The 26,109-nt window shown below is 31.1% G+C and overlaps 4 protein-coding genes across 8 annotated transcripts in view; 2 read left to right on the plus strand and 2 right to left on the minus strand.

The window, feature by feature from the left end:
* LOC105217224 (uncharacterized) overlaps positions 1–15,812 on the minus strand; it is a 136,988-nt gene extending 121,176 nt beyond the window's left edge. The window contains exons 1-2 of one of the 2 annotated variants that reach the window (XM_029043468.2): positions 15,433–15,812; positions 1–71 (exon numbers count right to left, since the gene is read on the minus strand). The exon at positions 1–71 is cut by the window's left edge and continues 1,378 nt beyond it. The gene's annotated coding sequence lies outside the window, so the exon portion shown is untranslated. Of the gene's footprint in view, positions 72–15,410 lie in introns of both variants that reach the window. The other variant, XM_054225695.1, reaches the window with a different exon arrangement.
* A 589-nt stretch (positions 15,813–16,401) lies between these two features.
* Positions 16,402–17,067, minus strand: LOC105217223 (39S ribosomal protein L55, mitochondrial). The gene is made up of 2 exons (XM_011192124.3): positions 16,761–17,067; positions 16,402–16,690 (listed from the first exon to the last, which is right to left on the minus strand). Exons 1-2 carry the CDS (start codon positions 16,938–16,940, stop codon positions 16,544–16,546), a joined length of 327 nt encoding a protein of 108 aa, XP_011190426.2. The 5' UTR covers positions 16,941–17,067; the 3' UTR covers positions 16,402–16,543.
* A 152-nt stretch (positions 17,068–17,219) lies between these two features.
* On the plus strand, positions 17,220–18,376 carry LOC105217222 (ATP synthase subunit d, mitochondrial). Of its 3 annotated transcripts, none has more exons than XM_011192121.3 (2): positions 17,220–17,360; positions 17,699–18,376. In XM_011192121.3, the coding sequence occupies exon 2, from the start codon at positions 17,717–17,719 to the stop codon at positions 18,233–18,235; it is 519 nt and encodes a 172-aa protein (XP_011190423.1). In that variant the 5' UTR covers positions 17,220–17,360; positions 17,699–17,716; the 3' UTR covers positions 18,236–18,376. The 3 variants fall into 3 exon arrangements, with proteins under 3 accessions (XP_011190423.1, XP_011190425.2, XP_011190424.1); XM_011192123.3 differs by having other exon boundaries at positions 17,231–17,377; XM_011192122.3 differs by having other exon boundaries at positions 17,323–17,423.
* Positions 18,377–18,887: 511 nt separating this feature from the next.
* Positions 18,888–26,109, plus strand: part of LOC105217221 (lateral signaling target protein 2 homolog) — a 57,271-nt gene continuing 50,049 nt past the window's right edge. Inside the window, exons 1-2 of one of the 2 annotated variants that reach the window (XM_029043474.2) lie at positions 18,889–19,175; positions 19,736–20,032. In XM_029043474.2, the coding sequence (XP_028899307.2) occupies positions 19,997–20,032 (36 nt within the window). In that variant the 5' untranslated portion in view covers positions 18,889–19,175; positions 19,736–19,996. Of the gene's footprint in view, positions 20,033–26,109 lie in introns of both variants that reach the window. The other variant, XM_029043475.2, reaches the window with a different exon arrangement.

Raw genomic sequence — 26,109 nt, forward strand, 5'->3', positions numbered from 1 at the left:
ATGGAAAACAAGTATATTTTTTGGGAAATGTAACTGGAAGCACGCAGTTGAGTTGGGGTTGATTCACAAATCTGCAAAGAGAAATAAGAATTTGTAATTAATATTTGTACAAGAATATGGTGCAAAGGTATCATAAAATAAGTCAGAAAATATATTAGCTACTTTTATTAGGGAAGGCTATCTTTAAATTACGATAAATACGAAAATTTTTGCAGTTTTACTATATTACCCCTTCCCAATATCTCATTTAAGATATAACAACTGTACAACAGGGGATCTACAACGTCCACAAAATCTGAAGCAAAAAAGATATTTATGGGTTCGATCACGGATTAACAAAAAATACCATAATGTTCCATATAGTCAAAGCCAGACTGCAATGAATGAATTATGATAAATTTCGCTATTTTTGTTTATAGGCTGTTGAAACGGTCGGCACACTTGTAAAACAATGCATGGAAGATTTAAAATATTTGTCTTCCAGAAATCAGGGTTTTTCTAAAGGAAGGAAGCTGAGTTGACTGAGCAGCCCTGATATAAATCTATAAATTTCTGATCGTGTTAAACATATGCAACTGGAAAACGTCAGTGATGTGCTGAGTCGATATTTTTCAGTTTTGATCGGTACCTATTTAAAAAGTATCCCAAAATTCGATAGCGTTACTGTTAGTAAAGCGGTTTTCAATAAGAGCGCCACAAAAGTTTTTTTTAACTTTAAATAAAACAAAAACGGTTTGGGATATCAATGAAATTCTTAAATCCTGTGAAAATACATTCGATGCCATTATGTATGAAACTCGATTTCTTTTGCAAGGCCACCACGGTCACGCTTGCAGTAGTCCAGACGCTGAACCCAATTTTCAAAGGTTTTCAAGCATAAATCGACCGATACTACTGCTTCAATTTCACGTTCGATATTCGTACTAAGTTCATCATTCGTCGCTGGATTGTTGGCATAGACCATAGACATGACGTAGCTCCACAGGAAATAGTCTAAAGGCGTCAAATCGCACGACCGAGGCGGCCAATCAATTGTGGCATTCGTTGTGTGGCTTGTGGCACCGTTCTATTGGAACTACATGTTATCCAAGTCCATATCATCCAATTCGGGCTCAAAATATTCAGTTATCATTAAGCGGCAGCGATTCCCATTCACAGTAATGTGCCGGTCTTGATCATCACGGAAGAATTACGGCCCAATGACGTCGCCGGCCCATAAACCGTATTTTTTTTGGCATGCAATGGTGACTCATGGAGGACGTGTGGATTGCTGCCTGACCAATAACGCATATTTTGCTTATTGACAAAGTTATTCAGCCCGAAAGGAGCGGAAGGTAAGACGTAGCGCTCTTATAGTTGAGGCCACTGATTCCGAATTTCGGAGTCTATATAAAATATATTTACTAAAAAACTTCATGAAATTAGCTCCCATGCTATTCCTTTTCTATCCCTTTGAAACCTTGCTTTGGCAAGACTTTCGATACTTTTGAGAACGATAAGATAGCAATACAGTAGAATTGACAATTTTTACATGGCTAGAAAATCGAATATCAAGTAAAGAACACAGCGATAATATATAATTTATACTTTGTTCCAAGTATTCAGCTCGAGTGCGCTCTTCTATTCAATTAACTAAACAACGCTTTTTTATGTCATTCAATTAAATTGTATAACTTATTAAACAAACAACTGTAAAATTAGCTGTTAACACAAAAACAATTGTAGTACAATGTACACATTGTTGTGGTCAAGCGTGTTATCGCTGTTCAAACATATGAAAAGCATAACACCTTTGTACAGAGGAATAACGAAAGCATAGGTACAAAAGAAGAACAATAATAATTATAACAATAAATTAATTATCTAATTGCAGCTGATACACAAAATTCAAAGGTAGAGCAGTAAAGAAGCGAAATGTTTCCACAAAACTTACAATGAACGAACAACTTTACAACAACAAACACTACATTTTCATTGCCATCATAACACGATAGATAACAACAACGATTATAACATTGACTATCAAAATAAATATTTACACATTAATTAACAACTAAATGTGCTAATTAAACGCTAGTGATAGCACTTAATGAATACGAGCAAATATTTTCAACAAATATACGAAATGAAAAGTGTAATTGAAAATTAAAAATAAAGAGCAGCGCAGGCGATCAGCGAAAAGTTTTATAAACCACGTGATCGCACGAATCAGCTTAACAATAAAGTTGTTGTTGTTTGTGTGTGTGAATGTGAAAAGTGTGTGACTTATTTCGAGCCATTCAAAAATTGAATGCAAATCAATTAAGTGAACGCGAGAGAGCGATCGCAAGCAGAACTCTCTTTACAAATCGAGCTGCGCTTGAAAAATATTTTGAAGGTTAGGAGGCATGTTTTTTTTTTTACGTTTCGGACCGACATCAACCTGCCGTTTCATGCTGATAGCGTTAAGTCTGTTAAATATTTACTTTGTTGTTGCACACGCCACAGTATATACAGTTAAATATATATATGGTAATGGCTATTTGGCGATATCGTTAGCGCAAATGTGCTTCAAACGCAGCGATAAAACGACAATCACAATGACAAAGTAAACACACTTGCAAATCAGCTATATAATCTTAATTTGGTAGTAATTTGCTTATCAGTTAAATGGAAAGTGTAAGCCAACAAGCTATTTGTCCGATTGATTGAGCGATTGAGTTTTGATTCCATGCGTTTGACGTAACACACCCGAAATGGAATGGTGGAATAACGTGTACGCTACGCTTGTGGATCGTGGATAAGCGTGTGCGGCGCACAGCAACAACAGGTGACTGTCACGAGTCGTATTTTTTTGTTGCCGAAATGTGCGTATGTGGTTGATTTCGATTCGATATTGCTGTTTATATATAACTCCAGGGAGGTTATAAAACTCTTTATAACTGTTTTAAATCATGTTATGAAATCTAAATATGATAGATAAGTAGTTTTATGGCTTTTTATGGAACTTGCTTAAGGAAATGCCAGTGTTCTACTACAAAACTTTAGGCTGAATTCAAAATGAAGCGCCTATCTGAGTAGCAATTATGGATAACAACAAAAAAATGTTTCAACAAAAACGGTGAACGGTCTGTTAGGATCGCTGTCCTTATCGTTCTATCATTTCCCTTGGTGAACTTCATTGGAACCTTCAGAACATTGATCTACAACTTAAATGATCTTTGACTTTGAATGGGTGGTCAAAGATAGCGTTGTATGATTCAAAAATAAAGTGATCTCGACCAAGTTTTAGTTAGTTCTCGAAAATAATTTGGTTTTTCGATGAATTCTTTCTTTAATGATCTCACTTGAGCCATCATTTATCGGTAAAAAAATTTAGTTGAAATGATTTTTGTCTAGATGATGAACATTTTAACAGAGCAAGGTTATGAGGTTATGGACGTATGAAACATATATCATATATAATATTTGTTGGGTGATCTTCAGTTATTGAAGTTCCATCATGATTGAGATATTTAAACGATCTAAAACCGCTGAGTACTGAGACGTCATTGGACGAAGTCTTTTTATTTTTTGATTCGCTTTAATATAATTTTTTAGGAAGAGAGACAAAAAATTGAAATGTTATACAGAAAGGACAGATTCGAAAACAGATTATATTCGCTAACTTGGTCGAAGTCAAAATTTTTAAGAAACAAAACGTTGTTAAAACAAATTATTTTTAATAAAAATTTGTAAAATTCAACATTTTTAGAATTTTTCTGTGGTTTTTTAAAAAACGATATATTTCTAAACCAATCAGTATCTCTAAAAAAAACATTTTCGAGTAAAAAACAACTTTTTTCACAAATGACTTAATACTTGCTCTTATCAGTTGAGCTGTTACCTAGTATTTAACATTACTGTTGTTTTTGTTGTTTGTTATGTTTAAGAAACCACCAGAATGCTACTTGCAAATTCTTTCCGACTCTCAAGGTAATGTCGCAAACAGCAAACAACAATAATTCAATAACAAATTGTTGTTGCTTTACGTAAGCTACTTTTTGATAAAAAGCGGTTAATTGCAAAAAGTAAAAATCGTAAAAGCAAGTGTAGTCGCGCAAAATGTGCGACAAGTGGCCTACCCACCTCTGAGACTCTGTCGCGAACATTGAATTCACATAGAGTAGAGCATGAACGAGCTGATAAGCAAATACACAAACACACACACACAAACACATAAAGGTACAAAATTAATTTATAGTCATATCAGCACTTAAGGCAACAACAATCGCAACACCAACAACTACAACAACAAACGTATAAAAAAACAATAAACGGTTGATGTAAAGTGATAAAGTGAAACTCAAGCGCGGCAAGGTGTACAAGCGGTTGAGCGGGGGAAATTGTTATTGTATTTATTACAGCCGTGTGTTTATGACTATCACAAAATTCCAAAAGCGTTGATGAGTTTGTGTAAAAATTATCTGTGCGATTGTAAATCGGCGGATACGTGGTTTGTGTATATAGTGTAGCTTTAGATGTGAACACAAGCACTTGTATGTGAAGGTAAAGGGTGTAAATGTGTGGGTGTGATAAGAAAGCGAATTTTTTCGCGTGCAATTATATAATAAAGCATTTGGCAGGTGAGGTGAGTACTTGTGTGGGGAAATAGTAAGTAACAGCTGCAGTATTTCAGTATCATAATTGATTTGTAGAGATATATAATATATATATGCAGAAGATAGAATGTATAATATATAGGAGAAAAGTAACTGTAAATTAGCAGATATAGATTGCATATATAGAGTGAGAAGGTTTATCTAAGCGCCTAGAGAATAATTGAAAATAAAAACAAAAAAATAATATTTTACTTTTTTTTGAAGTCTATAGTCTTATTCATTAAAAAATATATATTAAAATATACACCCACCCTAATGTATCACTAATATACATATCATATTTATAAGTACAGCAATATGCATATTTTATTATTGTCGCGGTGGTGAAAGGAAAAGCAAATATTCCTGATAAGTCGGTTCTCCAAAGTTAATTTATGATAAGATAAATAAATTATTTTCAGGTGAATAATTCAGTGAAATTAAATGAAAACAAGTGTTATATGCGCATATTTCTTTATATAATATGCAAATGTAGTTTTAAAAGTTATTGATACTGGAAAAAAAGTTTGAAAAATTAAAAAAAGAAAATATTTTTATTTTAAGCTAAAAGGTATTTAAAACAATTAAAAACAAAAAGAATACATTACAGCAATTACATAAAAAAATATTTAAAAAATTTTAAAATTATTAAACAATTTTTCTTTAAACTGAAATAAAACTTTTGTGAAAAAATAAATTAAAAAAATTATTTTTCTTTAAATTTAAATATAATTTTGTGGAAAAAATTATAAAAAAAAAAAAAAATTGCAAAAAAATTAAACAAATTATTTTTGGAAACACAGAGTATAAAAGTAATCAAAACTACATATACTTAATCAAATTTGAATGAATTGAAAAAAATAGAGAACGTTACGAAATGTACAAGAAAATAATTCCATTAAAAATAAAATATATAGACTTATATATAAACAATAAATGTATAAATATTTAAAAAAATACTAAAATTAACACCAATATTTTTTTCTCAAATATTTTGAAATTTGTAAAATATTTTTTCTTTACTTTTACAAGACTTAAATTTTATAATAAATAAATTCTGGTCTTGATCAAATCCGCTATTATGACGTCAGCAAACCAACTGTACGTCTTGGGTCTAAAATCCTGTAACTACAAGATCATGTATCGAAATATGTAATTCTAAAAAATTAAGTAAATATATTTTTTCTAAAATATATTAGGTCTTCAACTTGCTTCCGCCGTCATTTTTGTAAATTTAAGTTTTTTTTTGTAAAAAAACGGTTACAAATGTCGATGAGCCTCAGCCGCACTTTTCTTGGAATTAAAAAAGAAAAGCAAAATTTCCCGCAAATGTCGAGAATTCGGCTCAAAAAGTGACATTTTCAGTTGAGAAAAAGTTTGGGATGCAAACAGATCTCTACAAATTTTGGTTGGGTTAATGTTGACACAAATGTCCAAGATCGATATAAAACGATTTAATCGACCAGTGCTTGACCCTAGAGACATTCCCGCAAATGTCGAGAATTCGGCTCAAAAAGTGACATTTTCAGTTGAGAATAAACTCCTTAGTTTTTAAGAAACCTTAAAAACTCTATATCGAAAATGCAAATGTCAAAAACAAAATTCCAAACTCGCTAAATTATCAAATCATATTTCTGCTGTAATTTGCCTTAATGACGGCTACGAACTTTTACTTTCGCATTACAACACCAATAAATTGATTTCGAGTAAAAAACATAAATATTTTGCTTTTACGGTTTCGAAATTGTTGCAGAGCAACCGCAACCGATATGATATGCAAAACGAAAAACCCAAACTCAGCGCGCTCACATTGATGGCGACAAACTTGACTGACGACTGACGATGACTGTGGGCTCTTGGCGTTTAATGGTGATTGGTTAATTAGGGTCAAATGCGGCTAAAATGACAAATGTTGGCACAACTGTAAACGACGACGACGAACAGCAAATCATTTTAAGACGTCTTTAAATGAATGGCGTACAAACATTTAGGAGAAAATCGGAATAATAACAATAATGAGAAGAAGAAAAAAAACGAAAAACAAAATTTCAAAACTATAAATATGAAACCGAAAGGCGAAAAATGTAAAGCAGAAAAAAATGGAAGGAAAAAGATACAAACATTAATATTATAAATGTATATGGAACTGAACGAGCAATTCATATCGGTAATAAGTTAGCATAATCAATGCGATTCAAGGCGGCTATTTAAATGCATGAATGAACAAATGAGACGGACGGTGCATATGATCGATGACTGGCGTGAAAAAGTTGCCGAAAAACAGACGTAAACACTGCCACAAAACACAAACAACAATCAAGGCAAACAAATTTATGAAGATAAAAAATATAAAAAAATTTAACAAAAATGTTTAAAAAAATTTACAAAAAATGGAAAAAAATAAAAAATACAAAATAAAAAAAAATGGAAAAAAATAAAATAAAAAAAACAAAAACGGAGATAAAAAAAAATTAAACGGAAAAACAAAAACAAAAATGAAAAACAATTATTTAAAAGATGAATGCAACGGTTTAATACAAATTTCAACACAGGAAGTCCGTCAACAACGGCAAGCAAACGACCGTTAGCTCACTTATGTAGTTAGACAAAACGGCAAAGTGTGGAAAAGAAGTGAAGAAAAAACCAAGAGATGCTGCTTTAACGGCATGCTGTTGCACAACAAACCCTACAATTCAATGCAGCAACAACAACAACAACAGCATCAATATAAATTTCAACAACACCGTTTCGGTGGTTATCTCATGGCGCCCTGCAGTTTGAGGATATCAATTGCTCAACCGCTTGCCTCTATAAAAACAAACAGACATACAGACAGACAGACACGCTTTTAAATGCAGTCAATAAAAATTTAGTTATTTTTTAATGACTTCGGACACGCCACATTTCTACTGTTGTTGCTAATGAAGTCGTCGTCGTCGTCGTCGTCGGTAATCTTCGTCAGCTTCAAGTGCGCTTTGTTGCTGAATAGCGTACATCCGCAAAAGCGGTCGCGGTTCCACGTGATTTTTCAGTGCCAAATGCCAAATGGACTCAATAAGTAGACTTTATTTATTTATTATTTTTCAATTATTTACTTTTAGTTTTCGTGTCGCTTTTTAAGTTTTCGTCGTCTCTGCACACTTGAAGCCAAGTGAAGCGATAAGTTTGTGATTTGAGTATTTTTAAGTAGTGTACGTAATGAGTGTGGAATATAATAGATTTTCGCTGATTTCATTATTGTAAATATATTTGATGATTTATACTTAAAAAAAACCTCTTTAGGAATTGAAATATATTAAAAGTAAAAAATTTTCGTATTTTTGATCGTGAGAACGAATTAAGAACAAAACTGAGGAGGTAAGGTTAAGTTTATCGGAAGAAAATCGATTTATGTCATCGGTGCTCGTTGTTGTTGTATTTGCAGAAAACATTTTTCACAAATATTTTGAGGAATCACAGGATCTTGAGAAATGTCGCCGAGTTTGAAGATCTTAACCGGAAAAACTACAGGTTAGTTCCGGTTACGAAGACCAGACTGCCGTTGGCTCAGTTCCTGTTTATACGTTAATATAGGCGAAAACCCGTTCTCAACTCTAGAACAATGATATTTAGAAAATAGAATGAGGAACCTGATTTAAACCAGAGTCGGTTCGAAAACGTGTGGTACTATTCGATTCATGACTTCTATAGGTAATCTGGAATCTATAAGGTTCCATCATCTTGAACATACAAGAGAACATTGAAACCAAAAGTAATAAATTAAAAAATCATGAGAGAATCTTTAAATAATTTGATAATCAATATTGAAGTATCGAAAAACTGAACATCTCTACCGATACTTCAGTATATATATATGGAGATTAATCGTATCTCAAAAACTAATATATGTTTTATAAAGAAAGCCTCAGTGGGAAGAAATATTGCAAAGATATTCCAACCAAACTGAGTAGAACAAAAGTAGAACAAAAGCAGAACTTATCGCCAGTTGTCTAATTAGTTAATTGTTATAAAATCAGTAGAGTTCCCAAAACGGTCCATCTAAACCCCAGGAACTAAGGAAAGGCTTTGTTTGTTTTAGGGAACCCTCAGTTGACTTCAGCGCTAGGATTCGGTCCATGGTAGTGTTGGTAAACAGAATTACCAAGAGATAACAATCTTGACAAACTTCGGAGTTATGAAAGAACCCACTTGATGCCCTAAAATTAAGATAACGGTGTCAAGGTCATTCAGACTGAAACTTTAACTTCGAAAAGGGGGATCATCTCAGATGAGGAAGACTCCTTTGTGCCAGCTTAATATTTTGAAACATCAGTGTTCGACTGAGATCCTCGTGACCTATCCTCCTATCGTGATTAATAGAAAAGAAAACAGTCGTTAACCACTTCGAACCGGTATTTCCAGCGCAAATTAAAACTTTTTTAAACGTTTTTTAACTATTAACCAGCCTTCGATGACGGAATTTCCGCAAAACAAAAATCGAACTTCGCTCGTGCCGCTTGCACCCACCAAAATAGTAAATCACAACGCCAGTGTTGGAGCGTAGCAATCAATGCCATCATAAAGTTCAGGTGCTTATTACCCACATGTAAAGCTGACCAATTTGTAAATTGAAAATGTTCGAAAAGAAAAGCGAAAGAAAGCGAAACACACAACACGGAAGCAGCCAAGGCAGCCACGACGGCAGCGGCAACAACGGCAGCACCATTGGTGGCAGAAACCGCAGATTGCCACCGTTGATTGCCGGATTGGTGTTGGCGCGTAAGATGCGTTACAAGCGCTTACACATACTCGTATGTATGTATGTACATATGTACATACATATGTATAAAGAGTATATATGAGCAGCGCGAGTTGGCGTTGGTAAGCCGCAAAAATTACAAAATGTGGCGAAAAGTGTGTGCGTTTACAACAATTTATCACTTGAGCTTTTCTGCAACACACATAAAGACAGGCGCGCACTTTTGTTCTTGTATGCGAGAAAAACGAAACAAAAAAGTATTTTTCTGGCTGTAAATAAAAGACTGGCGACTAAATTATGCGCGAACCTACGCCGGCTGCCTACGAAAGTGAATGTAACGCGCACGGCCAACCATTTAAAGCACATAAATCTCTATTATGAAATATTGTCCCAAAAAAAAAAAAGAGAGAAAAACAATAACAAAAACAAAAGTACGTAAAATAAGATAAGTACAAACAAAAATAATGAAGGAATTCGGCGAGTAAAAGATTTTGTAAGCGCAATCAAACAGCCAACTCAATTGGGGGAAAACAACATACACCGCAAAAGCAACAACAACCGGCGACATTAACAACAGCAACAGGAAGCATCTTTCAAGTGGCACCTTAGACGAAAATCAACGAAATCAAATTGAAATTGTAGCAGCACTCTAAATCAGTTCAATTAAAGGTCACCAAGCGATTGAGGGTACGTCGGAGGAATCTGCGGTAAGGAGTGTGCATGAAAGCAAATGTTTAGAAAAGGCAATAGAATAGCTTTGAGATAGTCGGTCGCTGTGGCAGCAGCAGCAATGAATGTCTGCCAACACCGTAGAGGCCGATTTGCTCCCGGGAATTTAAGGAATTTCTCATAGAGTAAACAAGACAAGACAAGACCGAAATAGTGTCGAAAGAAAATGGCGAAAAATGATTGCCAAAGTCAAGCTGCTGTGGCGCAGTGTTGTTGGGGAAAACGAAATGTAGTAAACTTATAAAAGTTGCAATAAGAAAGGAAAAGAAAAAAATTAAATAAAAAATACAGAAAAATAATAATAAAAATATTATAAAAATAAATAAATTAAAAATATTTTTATTGAAAACTTAAAAATATATAAAAAAAAATAATACAAAAATTATTAAATAAAAAATATTTTTATAAAAAAATAGTACAAAAATTATAAAAAAATAAATATTTTTATAAAAAAATAATACAAAAATTATAAAAAAATAAATATTTTTGTAAAAAATTTGTAAAAAAAAAATTAAACCAAAAATTTAAAAATTATCAATAAAATTAAATGATTAAAAAAATTAAGAACAATAAATAAATTTAAAAAAATATATAAATAATATATAAAAAATAAATAAAAAACAAAAAAAAATTAAATTAAAAATTTAAAAATTATAAAAAAAAATAAATAAAAAAATTTAAAAATTATTAAAAAAATTCAATTATCAGAAAAAAATGTATATTTAAAACTAAAAAAAAATATAACAATTATATTTAAAAAATATAATAATAATTAAAAATAAAAAAAATATATGTAAGAGAAGAAATAATAATATATGTAGTGAAAAAAATTAATTAATTAAATTAAAAAAAAAAAACAATCGAAAACAATTGTCTTCAAATGTATGAAAAATAATGTTTTAAAAATATTTAACAATAAATAAATTTAAAAATAGATAAAATCAATAAAAATAAAAATTATTAAAAATAAATAAAAAATTATAAAAAAAATGCATAAAAATTGTAAAAAAAATAAATAAAAAAATTTTAAAATTATTAAAAAAATTTAATTATTAGAAAAAAAAAATGTATATTTAAAACTTAAAAAATATAACAATTAAATTTACAATAATATAATAATAATTAAAAATAAAAAAAAAATTAATATTAAGAGAAGGAATAAAAATATATGTAGTGAAAAAAAAAATAAATTAATATTTAAAAAAAATCAATCGAAAACCATTGTCTTCAAATGTATGGAAAAACGTTTTTTCCACAATGTAGATAACAAATGATGCAAACGGACGGTTTTGGTGGAATTTTAACTATAAGTAATGCTTTGATTCTATTTTTTGTCAATAAAATTTTTGCAATAAAATATTCTAATAAATATTTTTAACTACAATTTTATAATAAAATGAATTATTAAATAATAATTACACAACAAAATATGTAAAAATTAGAAAACAAATACAAAAAGTTTAAATAAAATTTGTAAAAATAATTTATTCAAAAAAATTAAAATCAAAATTCAAAAAAAATTGTTGAAATAAAAAAAAACATACCTACTCTACATAAAATTAAAATAAATGAATTTTAATTAAAATAATTATTATTTTAAGAACTGCATTAAACCGCCGGTTGGCACTTCCGATGCAGTGACAAAATCTATTTTTGCAACGAAGCATTGCGACGCCACGTTGTCAATTGTTTTTTTTTTCTTGTGTAAAAAAAATATATTCATTTTTATTACAACTCACACAGTCATGCAATGATAATGAAAAGTGCAATATAAATGAATGTAAATATGCATGTGAGTCTGTATGATGGAGGTACATTGCACTGTCACCATATATGCAAAATGCCGATTCGTGCCGAGACATGTGATAAGCTAAGCTGCTGATAGATAATGACACTAGGATACATATGCACATACCCATGTACATATATACGTATGTACGTATATATTTATTTTTATACTTTCTATAGCATTTTATTACTTGTATGTATATAAACTGCTTTTAGTATATGTTGTTGTTGTTGTTGTAGCTAAAATTAACTAAGATGCACTTGAAGTGAATGAATCTGCGTAGAAAAGCGAAATGCGAAGTTAAAGTAAAGATCTCGCTGAGACACAGCATGTGTTGTGTATAACACACGTAAATATGCAGTTTTCTATGTAGAAAGTTGAAATGCACACATCATTGCATCTATGCAAATAGAAGTTTATAGAAAGCAAGATTGGAGCAAGGGCAAAGCAAAATGTGTGTACGTACATTTTATAGGCGAAGCGCAGGAATCAATATCAATTGGGCCAGAGCAATCATTTGAATTCGAGTTCAAGAAACTTTACGGCAAAGAATTTCTGAATGTACTAGGAATTACTATTTGGATTTTGAGGCATATCAATATATACAGATATTAAAAATAACACAAATTGCACAAATGATATTTAATACAAACAACAGGATCTACCTCAAGTTTATATATTATATGAAAAATTGGTCAGATAAAAAAGAATGCTTCATAAGCCTCTTCTATGCGAAATACTATACAAAATACAAACTCAACCGATTCCGAGGCCAGCATAAACAAAAAAAAAAAAAAAATAAAATATTTCATCTCCAATCCGCATAAAACACAACTCAAGCGCACACACATTTTAGCAAATAAAAAAATATTTTTATTCAATAATACTATAAGCGCTAAGTAATTAAAACATTAACAGTTTATGTGTGTGTCTGAAAAAAACTGGGGTATGATAGCTGTTTCGTACAAAAACAACAACACAAACTGGACTCCAAATATTCGTATTCGACTAGCCGTCCAAGAAAGCGATAAAAAAATGGAATTTACATGCACGAAAATTTTATTTCTACGCACCAAAGCATAAATGCGTGTTTGGCTTCGCTACAAAATCTTTTTCAATAAAAGTTGCAAACGATGTGTGCGTCTCACCATCCAACACACACACATACATTATTGGCAATTTATGAGCGTAGCAAATTCGGTTGCAACAAAAATTCAAAGTTGCCCCACATTTTTGCTCGACCGACGCCTGGCCGGCATTAGTGCGCCCACAAATATTCAGCGAGCAAGCTGATGCCGCCACCGCCAACTGGTATTGTTGTTGTTGTTGCTTTTGTTTATAAGTGATTTTAATAATATTTTCTTTTTGTTGCTGGCTGCTGTGTATGAATTAATGTTTATGTAGCGGTATTTTTCACAGCTCACACTCATTTTTGTATGAAAATTAGAAATGCACAATTTGTTGAGTGCGTAGCTGCCTACATACATGTATTTTTATATAAACATACAGACATTGATAATGAAAATAGCGAAAGTTTTTGATTATTATTTTTTTCTACAATTTATTTCAATACGAAACTGTAAAGTTAGCGAAATTCCAAATATTGAAAAGCAGCAGCGAAATCTATTAATGGAAGAACAATCAAAATGTAATTCGATAAATTGTTATAAAAATAGCACAAATGGTCAAAAGCATTTGCTAACGATTTCTGTTTTTATTTTTAATAAAAAATTCTCTGGTCAAATGAATTGACAATCTGTCACAGTCAAAACAATGTGGTTGCAAAAACAAACAAGCTTTACCAAAAACACCAAAATGACGAAATAAACGAAATTTTTATACTTTTTTCTTTTAAATTAAAGCGTCGGTATGTGTTGACGAGCTGCTGCTCCGTCATTTCATTCATTTGTGACAGCTGGTTTCCGATCATGCTCCTCCACCAATTGTTCTTTTTCCAATTTAGTGAAATTTACTTAAAAATTGTATTTACTTTATAAGCAGCTGAACATTTGCAAGCGTATGAAATCTATACACACAAGTACGTGAAATAGTCAGAATCCGAAATAAAGTCGCGTTGTGCCAACTTTACTGACCACTGGAACGCCAATATCAACGGGAGTACAAAGAATTTCGCAAAAATATCTTATATAGTGTATATCCACATACAATCTTGGAATTTTTATGGAGATGCTGGTGAACCAAAATATATAGTCATAAGGAACAACGCCGTGTGTAAACAAACGTAAAAGTGATAAGTGATTTTCGGTTTGCAAATATAGTAAAAAACAATATTTTCTCTATTTTTATAAGGTTTAAGAAACACTTTCAGTTATTTTAGTGATTAATAATTTTTATAGGTTATGTTAATTAGCTAAATTGACACAGAATAAGGATATAATTTCACCAAACTTCAATTAACTGTGAACAGCGTAGTAATTTACACCACAGCACAAATTTTATACAAAGATATTTATGAAAAATATAGATAAACAATTAAAGCGCGATTCTTAGGAACAGATTAATTTGCTTTCCTATCGCTGAAAACAAAACATCAAAAAAACCAAAAGTAAATACAAAATTATTTAAGGAAACTCACAATGTTTAAAAGAAAATAGTAAACAAAATACGGAAGCAAGAGAAGTTGGCAGCGGAACGTGAGTAGCTCAATGGTGTTACTTCCCTGCGAAACTTGTCCGCTTTCAATGGACTTCTTTGACAGCAACGCCGTGAATATGCTCAAATTGGTATAGGTGTGCACAAAATGCATGCTTGTTTAGGAAATTGTTTGTGTAAAACAAACTAAATAAACCGAACTGCACAAACGTCTAAATTCACATAGAAAATGCCGTGCAACAAAGCGATATTAATACATTGTATGTGTTTATTAACGCACTTGTATAGCCGCCTTTATATATGTACATATGTATGAATAATGATTGAGCAATGTGAAAAGGTGGGAGATGAGGGAATAGCAGAAAAAGCCTATGCATCAAAGCAAACACGAAAGAATGCAGCTGCTACGGTGGCCCAGCCAACCAGGCTCGACCAGAAAGCTGACGCGTTGCCAAATTTGTTGGGATGCACTTTGTGAAACATTTTTGTTATCAGCATTTCTTAAACATAAACAAGTTAATACAATTTCTACACAAACTATTTACGTGCATTTTGAACCAAACAATGTTTCCGGCGTAAAGTAACTAAATTTTTCGGAATCCTGTTCAAGTGGATTTTCTCAAACAGAGCAAATAACTACAATAAATCGTGCCGTAGAAAACTATTGTAAGACCAATGCGAATAAACGATAAGAAAATGCAAAGGAAAGCAGCAGAAAAAGAAACTGCTAGAGTAACATAGCAGCAGCGGCGTAGACGCCGCCGCCGCCGCTTCCACAATTTACGAAGAAACAACGGCTCATAGACTGCAGAGTAGACAAATAGAACGGGGAAACAAAACTATGGAATGGGGCAACAAACATTTTTGTAAATACTTTGTTTAGTTTATTTACAATACATGTAGTAGGAAATAAAACAATTACGTTTTGTTGCTTAATCCAATACCTTGCACTCGAATTTGCAGCAATCGTCTAGAAAATTTTGCTTTTCTTTAATTTTTATTCGTAATTTTCTTTGTAGCTTTTCTTTACAGCACTTTAACTTTACTTGTATTGGTTACTTGCATTTTTTGTGCAATCTTTTACTATTTTCGTGACTATTGTATGTTAAGTATATACTTTGCTTGTAAATTTATTGCACTTTATCAAATTCACTATGCATATTTATACATCGCACTTGTTTATATTTGCTCTGTTGTTATTTTTGGCTAATGCCCAGCCAACTTGTCTGTACATTTCACCGAATATTTATTGAAACCGAATCACTTGCGAATCTCACCGATGCAACTTCAAGTACGGACGAAAAAAACGGACTGAAAGCAGAAAATTACAAGATTCCAAGAAGAAGCGGAATAGAAAACTTTTGCCAATTGGATATAAGCGCATGTAGTTGGCAACACAAGCAGTAACTAGTGATGCCAACTTTTGTAAATAAATATAAAGAAAGTAATTTGCTGTCGTCAACTGAGAAAATTGTGAATTTGCTAAAATTTTGAATTTATGAATTTGTTAACTGTATTATTATTTTAAGTTTTATTTAAATGGAATGATAATCAGCTTTTATATTGGAACAGTGATACCAATTCGAAAAAATAGGTTGTACTGTACTTTATAACGAAAATTGACAAAACGTCGTAAAATATTCGTACTGTACTCTGGGTTGGAAAGTATGTGATACAGTTTCCAGTTGTATTAAAATTTCATTTTTCAAATTGAATTTAATAAACATTACTAGAGAAGTATTTTTGTTTAAATAATTTTAATTAAGTTAATTTTCACGTATTCATCACCTTCTAACTAAGCGCAAGCGTTATTGAGTGCTCTATTAAACGTTTATTTTACGCCGTTCAATAATCTCAACTGATTATTTTCAAAGTTATTCTCAAGAGTTCCTTAAAATTAAACGCAAATTGAATATAAATAATCCATAAACATATATTCAATTAACACAACAATTGCAGGATTGCATACATTATAATTTTCAAAGCCATAACATTCCATGTTTATGAAAGGCAATTCCAATTAGTTGTTATTTGCGTAAAATACGTGTTTAACAATTACTTCTTCTTAATATACTTCATATATTTCTTTGCATTGAATGTATCCTCAACTTCCTCCATAATCTTGACCTTCTTACGTGGTTTACGTGCTTCTAAACGGGCTTTGCGCTCAGCTTCGCTTAAACTGCTAAGATCCAATGGCAACTGTATTTGTAAGTGGAATAACCATTATTAGAAAAGTGACAATCCTCATATTTATTAATTTAGTGCTCACCTTAATTATTTGCCGTGGCTCATGGTAGCGAATGTTAATTGTGGAACCATCGGGCTGCACAACGACCGTGGGATACATGCGGCAATACACGGAGCGATGTAATCGTGTTACGGCAGCTGTCGCGGATGAGATAAAACGCATCTGTTGCTGACCCTTCGTTATTATTTGTTTTAGAAGCATTTTTTTTATTATCTAATCCGATTTTAACTCAAATATGCTTCAAAAATAAATATATAATTTTAAGTCTTCTGCTCTGTAGAAACAGCTGATTGTTCACTCGTCAGTGATAATAAAAAACAACGAATTAGAGATGGGAGATTGCACAAAATCGTATTGAACTGAATTCTTTGGTCTGAATTAAAAGTTGCTGTTTCAAAATATGTGTGTTAGATAAATAAATATATATATATATATATATTTTTATTAAAATATATATGACTATACAAAGCAAAACCATATAATAAATATTTAAATATGTCTGATAATTAAACTTATATTCCTGAGCAACCATGTCTATTCTATTCGTCCCTTCAAACTCGCTGCTCGACAAAAAACGTTGTAAATTGACGTTCGTTGTCGCCCGATTGAGCTGTCAAATTGGTGAGTGCGGAAAATTGGTTAGTTATTTTACAGAATTCTTAAATTTTCTGGATTTAATAAGCGGTAAACAGTTATATAAACTGTCTTCAAATCATAATTATTAGTGTTCCAATAAGACATCAAGCAGTGGAAATTCGAATAAGCATTTTTCTTGAAAAAATAGTCGATGTTTTTTGATGGAAGAAATTACATAATTATCAGTGCCATATCAGACCCCAGATTTTTTCTCAATCTATCACCACGTTATAATCGAATTGAGTTATTAAACGCTGTCACTGATTTTGGTTCATTAAATATAAGTAATATAAATATTCACGTAACCCATTTTCTTTCCACAGAAATCCTTTGCTGTTAAAATGGCTTCTCGTCGCATTGCACAGTCTTCTATCAACTGGGCCTCTCTGGCTGAGCGTGTACCCGCTAACCAAAAGGCCAACTTCGGTGCATTCAAAACCAAATCTGACGTTTACTTGCGCAGTGTTTTGGCCAATCCCGAAAATCCACCACAAATCAACTGGGCTCACTACAAGCAATTGATTCCAGTCGCTGGTATGGTTGACTCGTTCCAAAAACAATATGAAGCACTGAAAGTGCCATACCCAGCTGATAATGTAAGCCCACAAGTGGATGCTCAAATCAAAGAAACCAAGAGCGAAATTGAAAGCTTCAAGAAGGCTTCCGTTGCCCGCATTGCTGAGTATCAGCAAAACATTGATCATCTCAAACAAATGTTGCCATACGACCAAATGACAATGGAGGACTACCGCGATTCATTCCCTGAACAAGCTTTGGATCCCATTAACCGCCCAACATTCTGGCCTCACGATGCTGAGGAACAAAGGGACAACAAGGACCGAGCACACGCTGAACATTAATTGTTGTTACGAATAGTTCTAAGCATAAAATCCTTGAGAACAGCGATTGAAACGAGTAGTTGAAATTTGCAAAATAAAAACTTATAAAATGTAAAAACTCAATACCGAAAATAATCTTGTTTCAATGAATGTGTTTGAAAAATGATTTAAAAATATTCTTCAGTGTGAAAAATTGTGTGTTTGTTGGTATTTTTATTAGGACAATTGTTTCTAAAGAAATACCATTGTTTACGAACTTACAAATATTTTTCAAAATAATAGTTTATTTAAATATTTTTATTCCAAAACCTCTTAATTTAATTTATACGCTTTTTGTTTTAAACTTTCTCGAGATTTTTACAAAAATGCGCCGAAAGTATGTAATTGACGGCGCTAAATTAAGTTTTCTCACCAATATCAATCATATTGTCAAGCTTTTGACACAGAGTTGCACTTAATTGTTACATAAAATTATGGTGAGATCTTTCCAAAATTTTTAATTATTTTAATTCCGATAGTATCAACAAATGATTTGTTAAAATGAATACTGCCCATAAAATATGAAATTTTTTAGCTCGAATTTTTCAATTGCAAAAACTCAATTATGAAGAAATAAAAGTACTCGAGCACCCTAGCACAGTGTATACAACCCTGTTGATGGCGACATCGTCGACTACTCGTCAATCGTAATTTTGTTGTGGCCAAGTGTGGTTCCACGAATAAGTCAGAGTGCAATTCGTTTTTTTTACAAGTAAATTGTGGAATTTTCTTTTTTATTTTCATTTCATTCGATCGAGCAATTTAAGTTTAAAAATATAAACGCGTTTGGCTATTCTAATGGAAAAACCACGGTTGGTTTTACACCAAACATGTGCAAATTTACATTTTCAAATGTAATGTGAGCAAACAAAAAGTGCATAATTGGAGATTTGATGGTGGAAAGTGACGTGAAAATTTCCATGTAAGCATATTGAAAAAGTTTCAGTGCAAATAAAGTATTCTCATAAAAAAGTTGCTTTGCCTAAAAATGCAAGTGCAAATTTGGCATTTGCTATTATAATGTGTGTAGGGCGGAATCTGTATGTTCAAGTTGAGCAGCGTTGAGAAGTTTAAAGTGTGAATATCGTGAATATAAAAATATGTGGAACGGGATGTTTTTGTTATGTCGCATGAAGTGCAACGAATAATAAAAGGAGGCCACAGAAAAGTAATAGTAACACCATTCCTATCGCCCATACGATAGTGCATATATATACATATAAATATATAATTCAACTTATATAGCGGGAATAGTGAAAATCAGTGTATTTTACATTCTACGCTTCATTGCGTCATTCCTGTCTGGCCGTGTTTCTTTGTTTTGATTTTGTTCCACACGCGGGTGCGTCTATGCCTTGCGGATGCATGTCTATATCTACATATATCATTGTGTACATGTGCATTTTCCGTATTTCATTGTGAATTTCCATCCGGGTGATATTTAACGCTTCCTTTTAATTTTTTTGTTGGCTCTCAACGTAGCCTCGATAAAAATTGTTGCTGCAATTTGGCCATCTGTGCAAGTGCGAAACGTACGTCAGTGCGCCTGGCCTGAAGGACGACGCCTTTTTCAACAATAAAAAATCCTTAACAAATTTGTCCAAGATAAGGAAAAACGCGTGAAAAAAATAAGTAAACAGTGTATGTTCCAAGTGGTGTAATCGAAACAAAAAATTCGAAGAATAACAACAACAAAAGCAGCAGTCAGTGAGCCGTCGACGAAAACCACAATAAAGGCATAAAATGGACACATTTCGAAAGTGGCTGAACAAACCAAAGGTAGGCAGAAATAAAGTTATACACAAAAACAAGTATTTATTGCAAAATGGTTATAAGAAAAAATATTCGAATTTTCGTTTTTTTTTTGTTATACACATTAATGTTATTTGAATACAGATTTTTTGTTTAATAATTCCAATAATTCGCTCTGACTGGGGCAATAGAAATGTAATTAACTCAAATACTACATTTTCATAAAACGAAAGGAGGTTTTTCACAGTGAATTTACGCGTGTGTACAAAAAAATTTTGAAATAGCTATCGTTAGATGAGAAATTTATATTTATACTTTAAAAAATAGAGTACTTGCAATGCAGTAGTGTGTCTTTGTATTTTTTCTATGAACTTTTCATTAATGAGGGGCTTGTAGCCTTTTAATGCCTTAAAAATATCTAGTAAAGCCATATGGTGTTAATTTGTATTGGTAAACTCGATTTTTTTTCTTTTAGGTATGAAGTTGTGTAGATACAAAATATTTAACTGCGAAAGAACAAAATATGAAGATTTATATTACAGCAAACAACAAAATTTTTTTCTTTATTAATGCCTACAAATATAGGAAGAGAGAGTTTCTTCCTCATTCCATTCTGTGATTCCGCTTGGTTGCGGCGCATACCATGCAGTCTGAACATTATCCACAATTCACGTCACAATAACTGTTGCAGGAACAACTCATTAGCAAACATCTATGATCAGTTCAACAGTTTTTCTGTTGCCTCTGTCACGCTTATTACTTCTGGTTTTACTATTTTGCCTTCATGTTGCAACTCTTTGCTTTACCAGTCAATTTCGAATTATAGCATTTCTTCGTTTATCTGCTTCCAGTGCGACTACCTAAAACAAATAAATGAATGTTTGTATGTAAATATGTACGTTCTTCTCCTTTCATTTATTCACATTGCTTTCATTTTGTATGAATGTATGTATGTATATCTTTTCATTTTTGTAAATTTCTGCACACGTCTGTGCTGTTGCTCTTCACTTGATTGCAAAAGAAGCCTTCAATTCTTCAACATTGGCCGATCGCATGCAACAATTTAGCACACACTAACTGGGCCTCATGGGAAGCCGGATATGAGGAATTTGCTCGTAGCTGTTAACTGGCTGCAATGTGCTGCAGGTATAGATTTGTGTGGATATGTATGTATGTATGATGTAGTGTTTGTTTTGTTTTTTGCCACATGTTTGGCATGTTGCGTGCGTCTGGTTGGATTTATTTGGCCAACTTTCAGCTGATATGATGTATAAACTCGCATGGAAAGTTGCCTTGGCGTTGGTTATTTTTAGCATTTAACTAAATTGCACGAGATTATTTCCTGAGTCTTAATAGTTCTGAGCATTTAATTCACTTAAAAAATATTTAAACTTTTGCTTGAAGTAAAATTTTTGCTCTAATTTTATTAGTTCTAATTCATAGAATCAAATTACAGCACTACTAAATGAAATCATTTGTAAAACTTTGATGTTTCCGAGTTTTTCTTAAGTGAAACGTGCGAAAGTAAAAGTTACAAAATAAGCGCAAAGGCACAAATCACTTATATATACTGTATATGTGTTTGTTTGTGTTTTTAAAGAAAGTCTTTTGAAATCAATTGACACTATTTGATTGCCAACTTTTTCTTACACGCTCTCCACTTTGCTTTATTTTCACTCTTTTTGGGGAAAATACACGCAAGCCGCCGGTGGCTTGCTTCACCAACCGCGCACAAATGCAATCCCACGCCGTCTGCCACAGCTGCTTTCAAATTTGGCAATAATACATACATACGCACATACAAACGAACAATGCACAGGTAACATGCGGCAAAAATTAATCACTGGGCACACAAATGTAATTATTTAATGCCAGTGAAAGGAAAAATGCGGCGAAACGTTAATGAAATACATACCAACAACGGTAAACATGTGTGAAATAAAAACGGCAGAAAGTTTTTGGGTTTCTACGAATTTATCGGAATTGTTGGGCGCTGATGGATTCTGTGCCCACACGCCCAAAAACGAGTGGCGGTGTACTTGACGTTCCACTGCCGGAACTTGTTTACATTCGTGCAACCACACGCACACTTTAACATGTATGAACATAAGTAAAAAAATATATAAATCACATTTTGTTTGCTCCAACTCTTTAATTTTCACACTTGGGGCATATTTCTTCCGCCCACATCACTGTCAGACAGATGTTCCCCCAAAGTGCTAGCAACAATTCAATTATTATACTTTATCGTGTCTCAATTCATTTTACGCCTCTGTTAAGCTTCCTATCTTAGCTTGTCGTTGTGTTCTATTTTTGACATTTGTAAGTTCAGATCATCACGTATCACCTACTACTGTTGTTGTTTTTGTTATCTTGAAATTTTTACTTTTCTCTGTACGCCAAGTCCAAATATTTTGTCGGCACTTCGATTTTGTGCTAAAAATATTCAAAATGTTTTGTATTTGGTGTGGCGCGCAGCGACAATGACGTAGTCAGTCAATAATAAAATTTAAAAATTGCTCTCGAGGGAGTGGTGTGTTGAAAATAAACATTTTTATATTTAAATTTACTTCGTTGCAACGTGAGTTGTCTGTGAGATGACTTATAAATAGTCAGCTGCATACGCAGAGGGTGTCACATTTATTCAGATTGCAGAGGGTGATCCATATAATAAAACTTTAATTTCTTAAGTTTATAAATAAAAATTAAAATTTGATTTATTTAAAGACAGTTTTTATACAAGAATTCTGTGAAAATATATACACACATATGCATAATATTTATATTTTGTATCGATCTAATTATATTTTGTGCTTAATCTAAAGAGCTTACAGTAATTTATTGTTCAATACACACACACGGCCATTGCTTTTCATATGTGTAATTCCATTTTATTTTTACTTTTATTTCGACGCAGTTTGCATTAAAATTTTTTTGTTGCTTTTTCTATATAGCTTATTGAATTTGCAATATGAGACACGTTTATTGAGGGCAAGCGACGAAACGTTGCGATTGCGCGATTTGCTGTTGGTGTTGCTGTTGTACACTGTCGTCATCGGCCGTAGTTGTCACAGGCGTCATTGTCGGCAGCGTCATCATCGACGAACTTGCATATGTCGCGCCAGCAGTGCACGCGTCGCTAATAAGTTGTCTGTTTGGCTTTTACAGTGTGCGTAAATGGGATTTTTTCAGTGAAAAAAATATAAAAAAAAAATTAAATATGCAAATTATAATAATTATTATACTAAATTTTAAATAACCGTACTCATGCAGTGTTGCTTAGAAAAAAGAGAATAAATTTTAAAAAGTTAAAGCCAAAATATATCTCTAACTGGTTAACTTCAACGAAAACAATGTTTTTTGAAAATATTTTTTTTTTGTTTGAAAATAATAAGAATAATAATGGATCCAATTCAATGATTTACTAAAACAAATACTTTTTAATACCCTGTTGGCAAAAATTGCTTTTATTTAATTTTTACTTAAAAGAAAATTTAAAAAATAATAAAAAAAATAAAAATAATTTAAAAAAAATTAATTAAAAATATATAAAAAAACATAAAAATATATAAAAAAAATATAAAAATATATAAAAATATAAAAAAATAAAAAAATAAAAAAATATATAAAAATAAAAAATTATATAAAAGTATAGAAAAATATAGAAAAATATATAAAAATATATAAAAATATAAAAAAATATAAAAAAATATAAAAAAATAAAAAAAATAAAAAAATATAAAAAAACATAAAATATATAAAAAATAAAAAAAATAATATAAAAAAGTATAGAAAAGTATACAAACTATAAAAAAAATAAAAAAAAATAAACAATAAACAAAAAAAATATAAAAATATAAAAAAATTTTAAAAATATAAAAAAATATAAAAAATATATAAAAATACATAAAAAAATATAAAAAAATATATAAAAATAAAAAAAATATATAAAAATACATAAAAAAATATATAAAAATAAAAAAAATATATAAAAATAAAAAAAATATATAAAAATACATAAAAAAATATATAAAAATAAAAAAAATTCCTATCCGGTTCTTATGATCGCATTTTTTGATGTTTTTGTATTTGTATCTGTTTTTTGAACGTCGTGACTATTGACATTGAATTCAGCTGTTATGGCGCTTTGTCGGTGTTTACAAACCTATTCACACAGCGCCGTCTGCGTTTATCTTGCTGTTTTGTAATTCATGTGGCAGCACAGAGATCAGAGATCCATACAAAAGCACATACAGACGAATGATTTATGCATGTATGCGCGAAATTTGTGATTTTTATCACGTTTTGCATGTTTTCAGTTTTGAAAATTTTCGAGAATCAAATTTAGAAATTGTTTCATCTCGTTCAATTGTTTGCTATAAATACACGCCAGAGACGGCAATGCTATCGTACGGCTAATAGTGTACACACAGTTAATGGTATTCACAATATATGAATATATTCCATATAGAAAAAAGTAAATGTGCAAAGAATTAGAAACTGTTATACGCGTTTTTTTATATTGTAGTTATAAATTTATGGAAAACTTCCTCATTCACCAAAAAATATTTAAATCCTTTCACTTTTCACAACAGTTAATATCAATACTAAATATTTAATGACCTCGACTTACGAATTATTTTCCATCAACCAACAAATGACTGCATTTAAACTGCTTGGCGAAGCGTGAGCTGCGCTTTACGATGCTCTATTGGATTTTAGTTTATTACATTAAAAAAAAAAAATAAAAATTATGTTTGCATATACACTTCTTTCAGCGCTGCCACTGCTGTGTGTGGTGAGCGGATTTTCGCTTTTCATTGCTTCTTTTTGTTTGTGTGCCGTTGAATTTCACTTTGAGCGACGACGGTGACTGCGATGGTGACTTGATGAATTTTGCTTTGGGTGCGCTTGTCGCCATAGCGGTTTTCTTGCATTCACCTCTACGCTTGAGGGAATTTCTTTTCTGGTCACACAAATACAAAAATATATATGTATAAGTATAAGTATATATGAATTGGATGTTGGTATTTTTCCTGCCTTTGGCCGCCACGTGCTGCGCACTCGTAATTACGAAAAGCACTGACACAAATTAAAATGTTGAAAAATGAAATAAAAAATCATAATAAAATATTAAATACTAAATAAGTACATAAAGTATAGAAATTGTAGCAGCCAGTAGAAAGACGTAAAGCCGTACGGGCCGTGGGCTGTGGGCTGTGTCGAGCATAAAGAACTTTTATTTCACTGTATGCTTGCCATAAATCTGTCACGCTTTCTACAATTGACTTAGTACGCACTACTTACAGGCAAACATTTGAGCATATAACTAGCAAAGAAATAAAAAAAAAAGTTTTTAAAATATATTTTATAATTAATTTATGACAAATTTGAGCTGCTGTCACTTATGCGGTTTATAAAAGAAAAGTTCACTTTCAAAGTATAGAAGTTTCTTTTTTTTAATGATATTAAATCCGATTGATTTTGATAATTTTGGTTACATTTTTTAATAATTTAAATTTAATAAATTAAAAATGTATAAAAACATAAATAAGAAAATTTGAAAATAAGAAGAAAAGAAAAAATAAATAAACTAAAAGATTTATATAAAAAATACAACATTAATGTAAAATAAAAATTAAGAAAGATTAACACATGTAAACAGTTAAAAACTATTATTTTTTACAATTAAAAATTATTTATTTCATGAAAATCGTTGATTGATAAAAAAACATTAAATTAAAAAATAAACAATAAAAAAATAATTAGATAAACAATTTTTTAATTTAAAAAATTAATAAATTAAATAATTAAATTTTTTGATTTTTTTTTAATTTTTTGTTTATTTTGTATTTTATATAAAAATATTTAATTTTTTCCATTAGATTAACAATTTTTAATTTAAAAAATTCATTAATTAAATAATTAAAATTTTTTGAAATTTTTTTAATTTTTTATATGTTTTTAATTTTATTTTTATTTTAATTTTTTAATATTTTTTTAATAATTATTTAATTTTATTTTTAATTTTTTGTTTATTTTGTATTTTATATAAAAATATTTAATTTTTTCATTAGATTAACAATTTTTAATTTAAAAAATTC

This window comes from Zeugodacus cucurbitae, chromosome 2 (genome assembly GCF_028554725.1).
Source record: "Zeugodacus cucurbitae isolate PBARC_wt_2022May chromosome 2, idZeuCucr1.2, whole genome shotgun sequence".
Classification (NCBI taxonomy): domain Eukaryota; kingdom Metazoa; phylum Arthropoda; class Insecta; order Diptera; family Tephritidae; genus Zeugodacus; species Zeugodacus cucurbitae.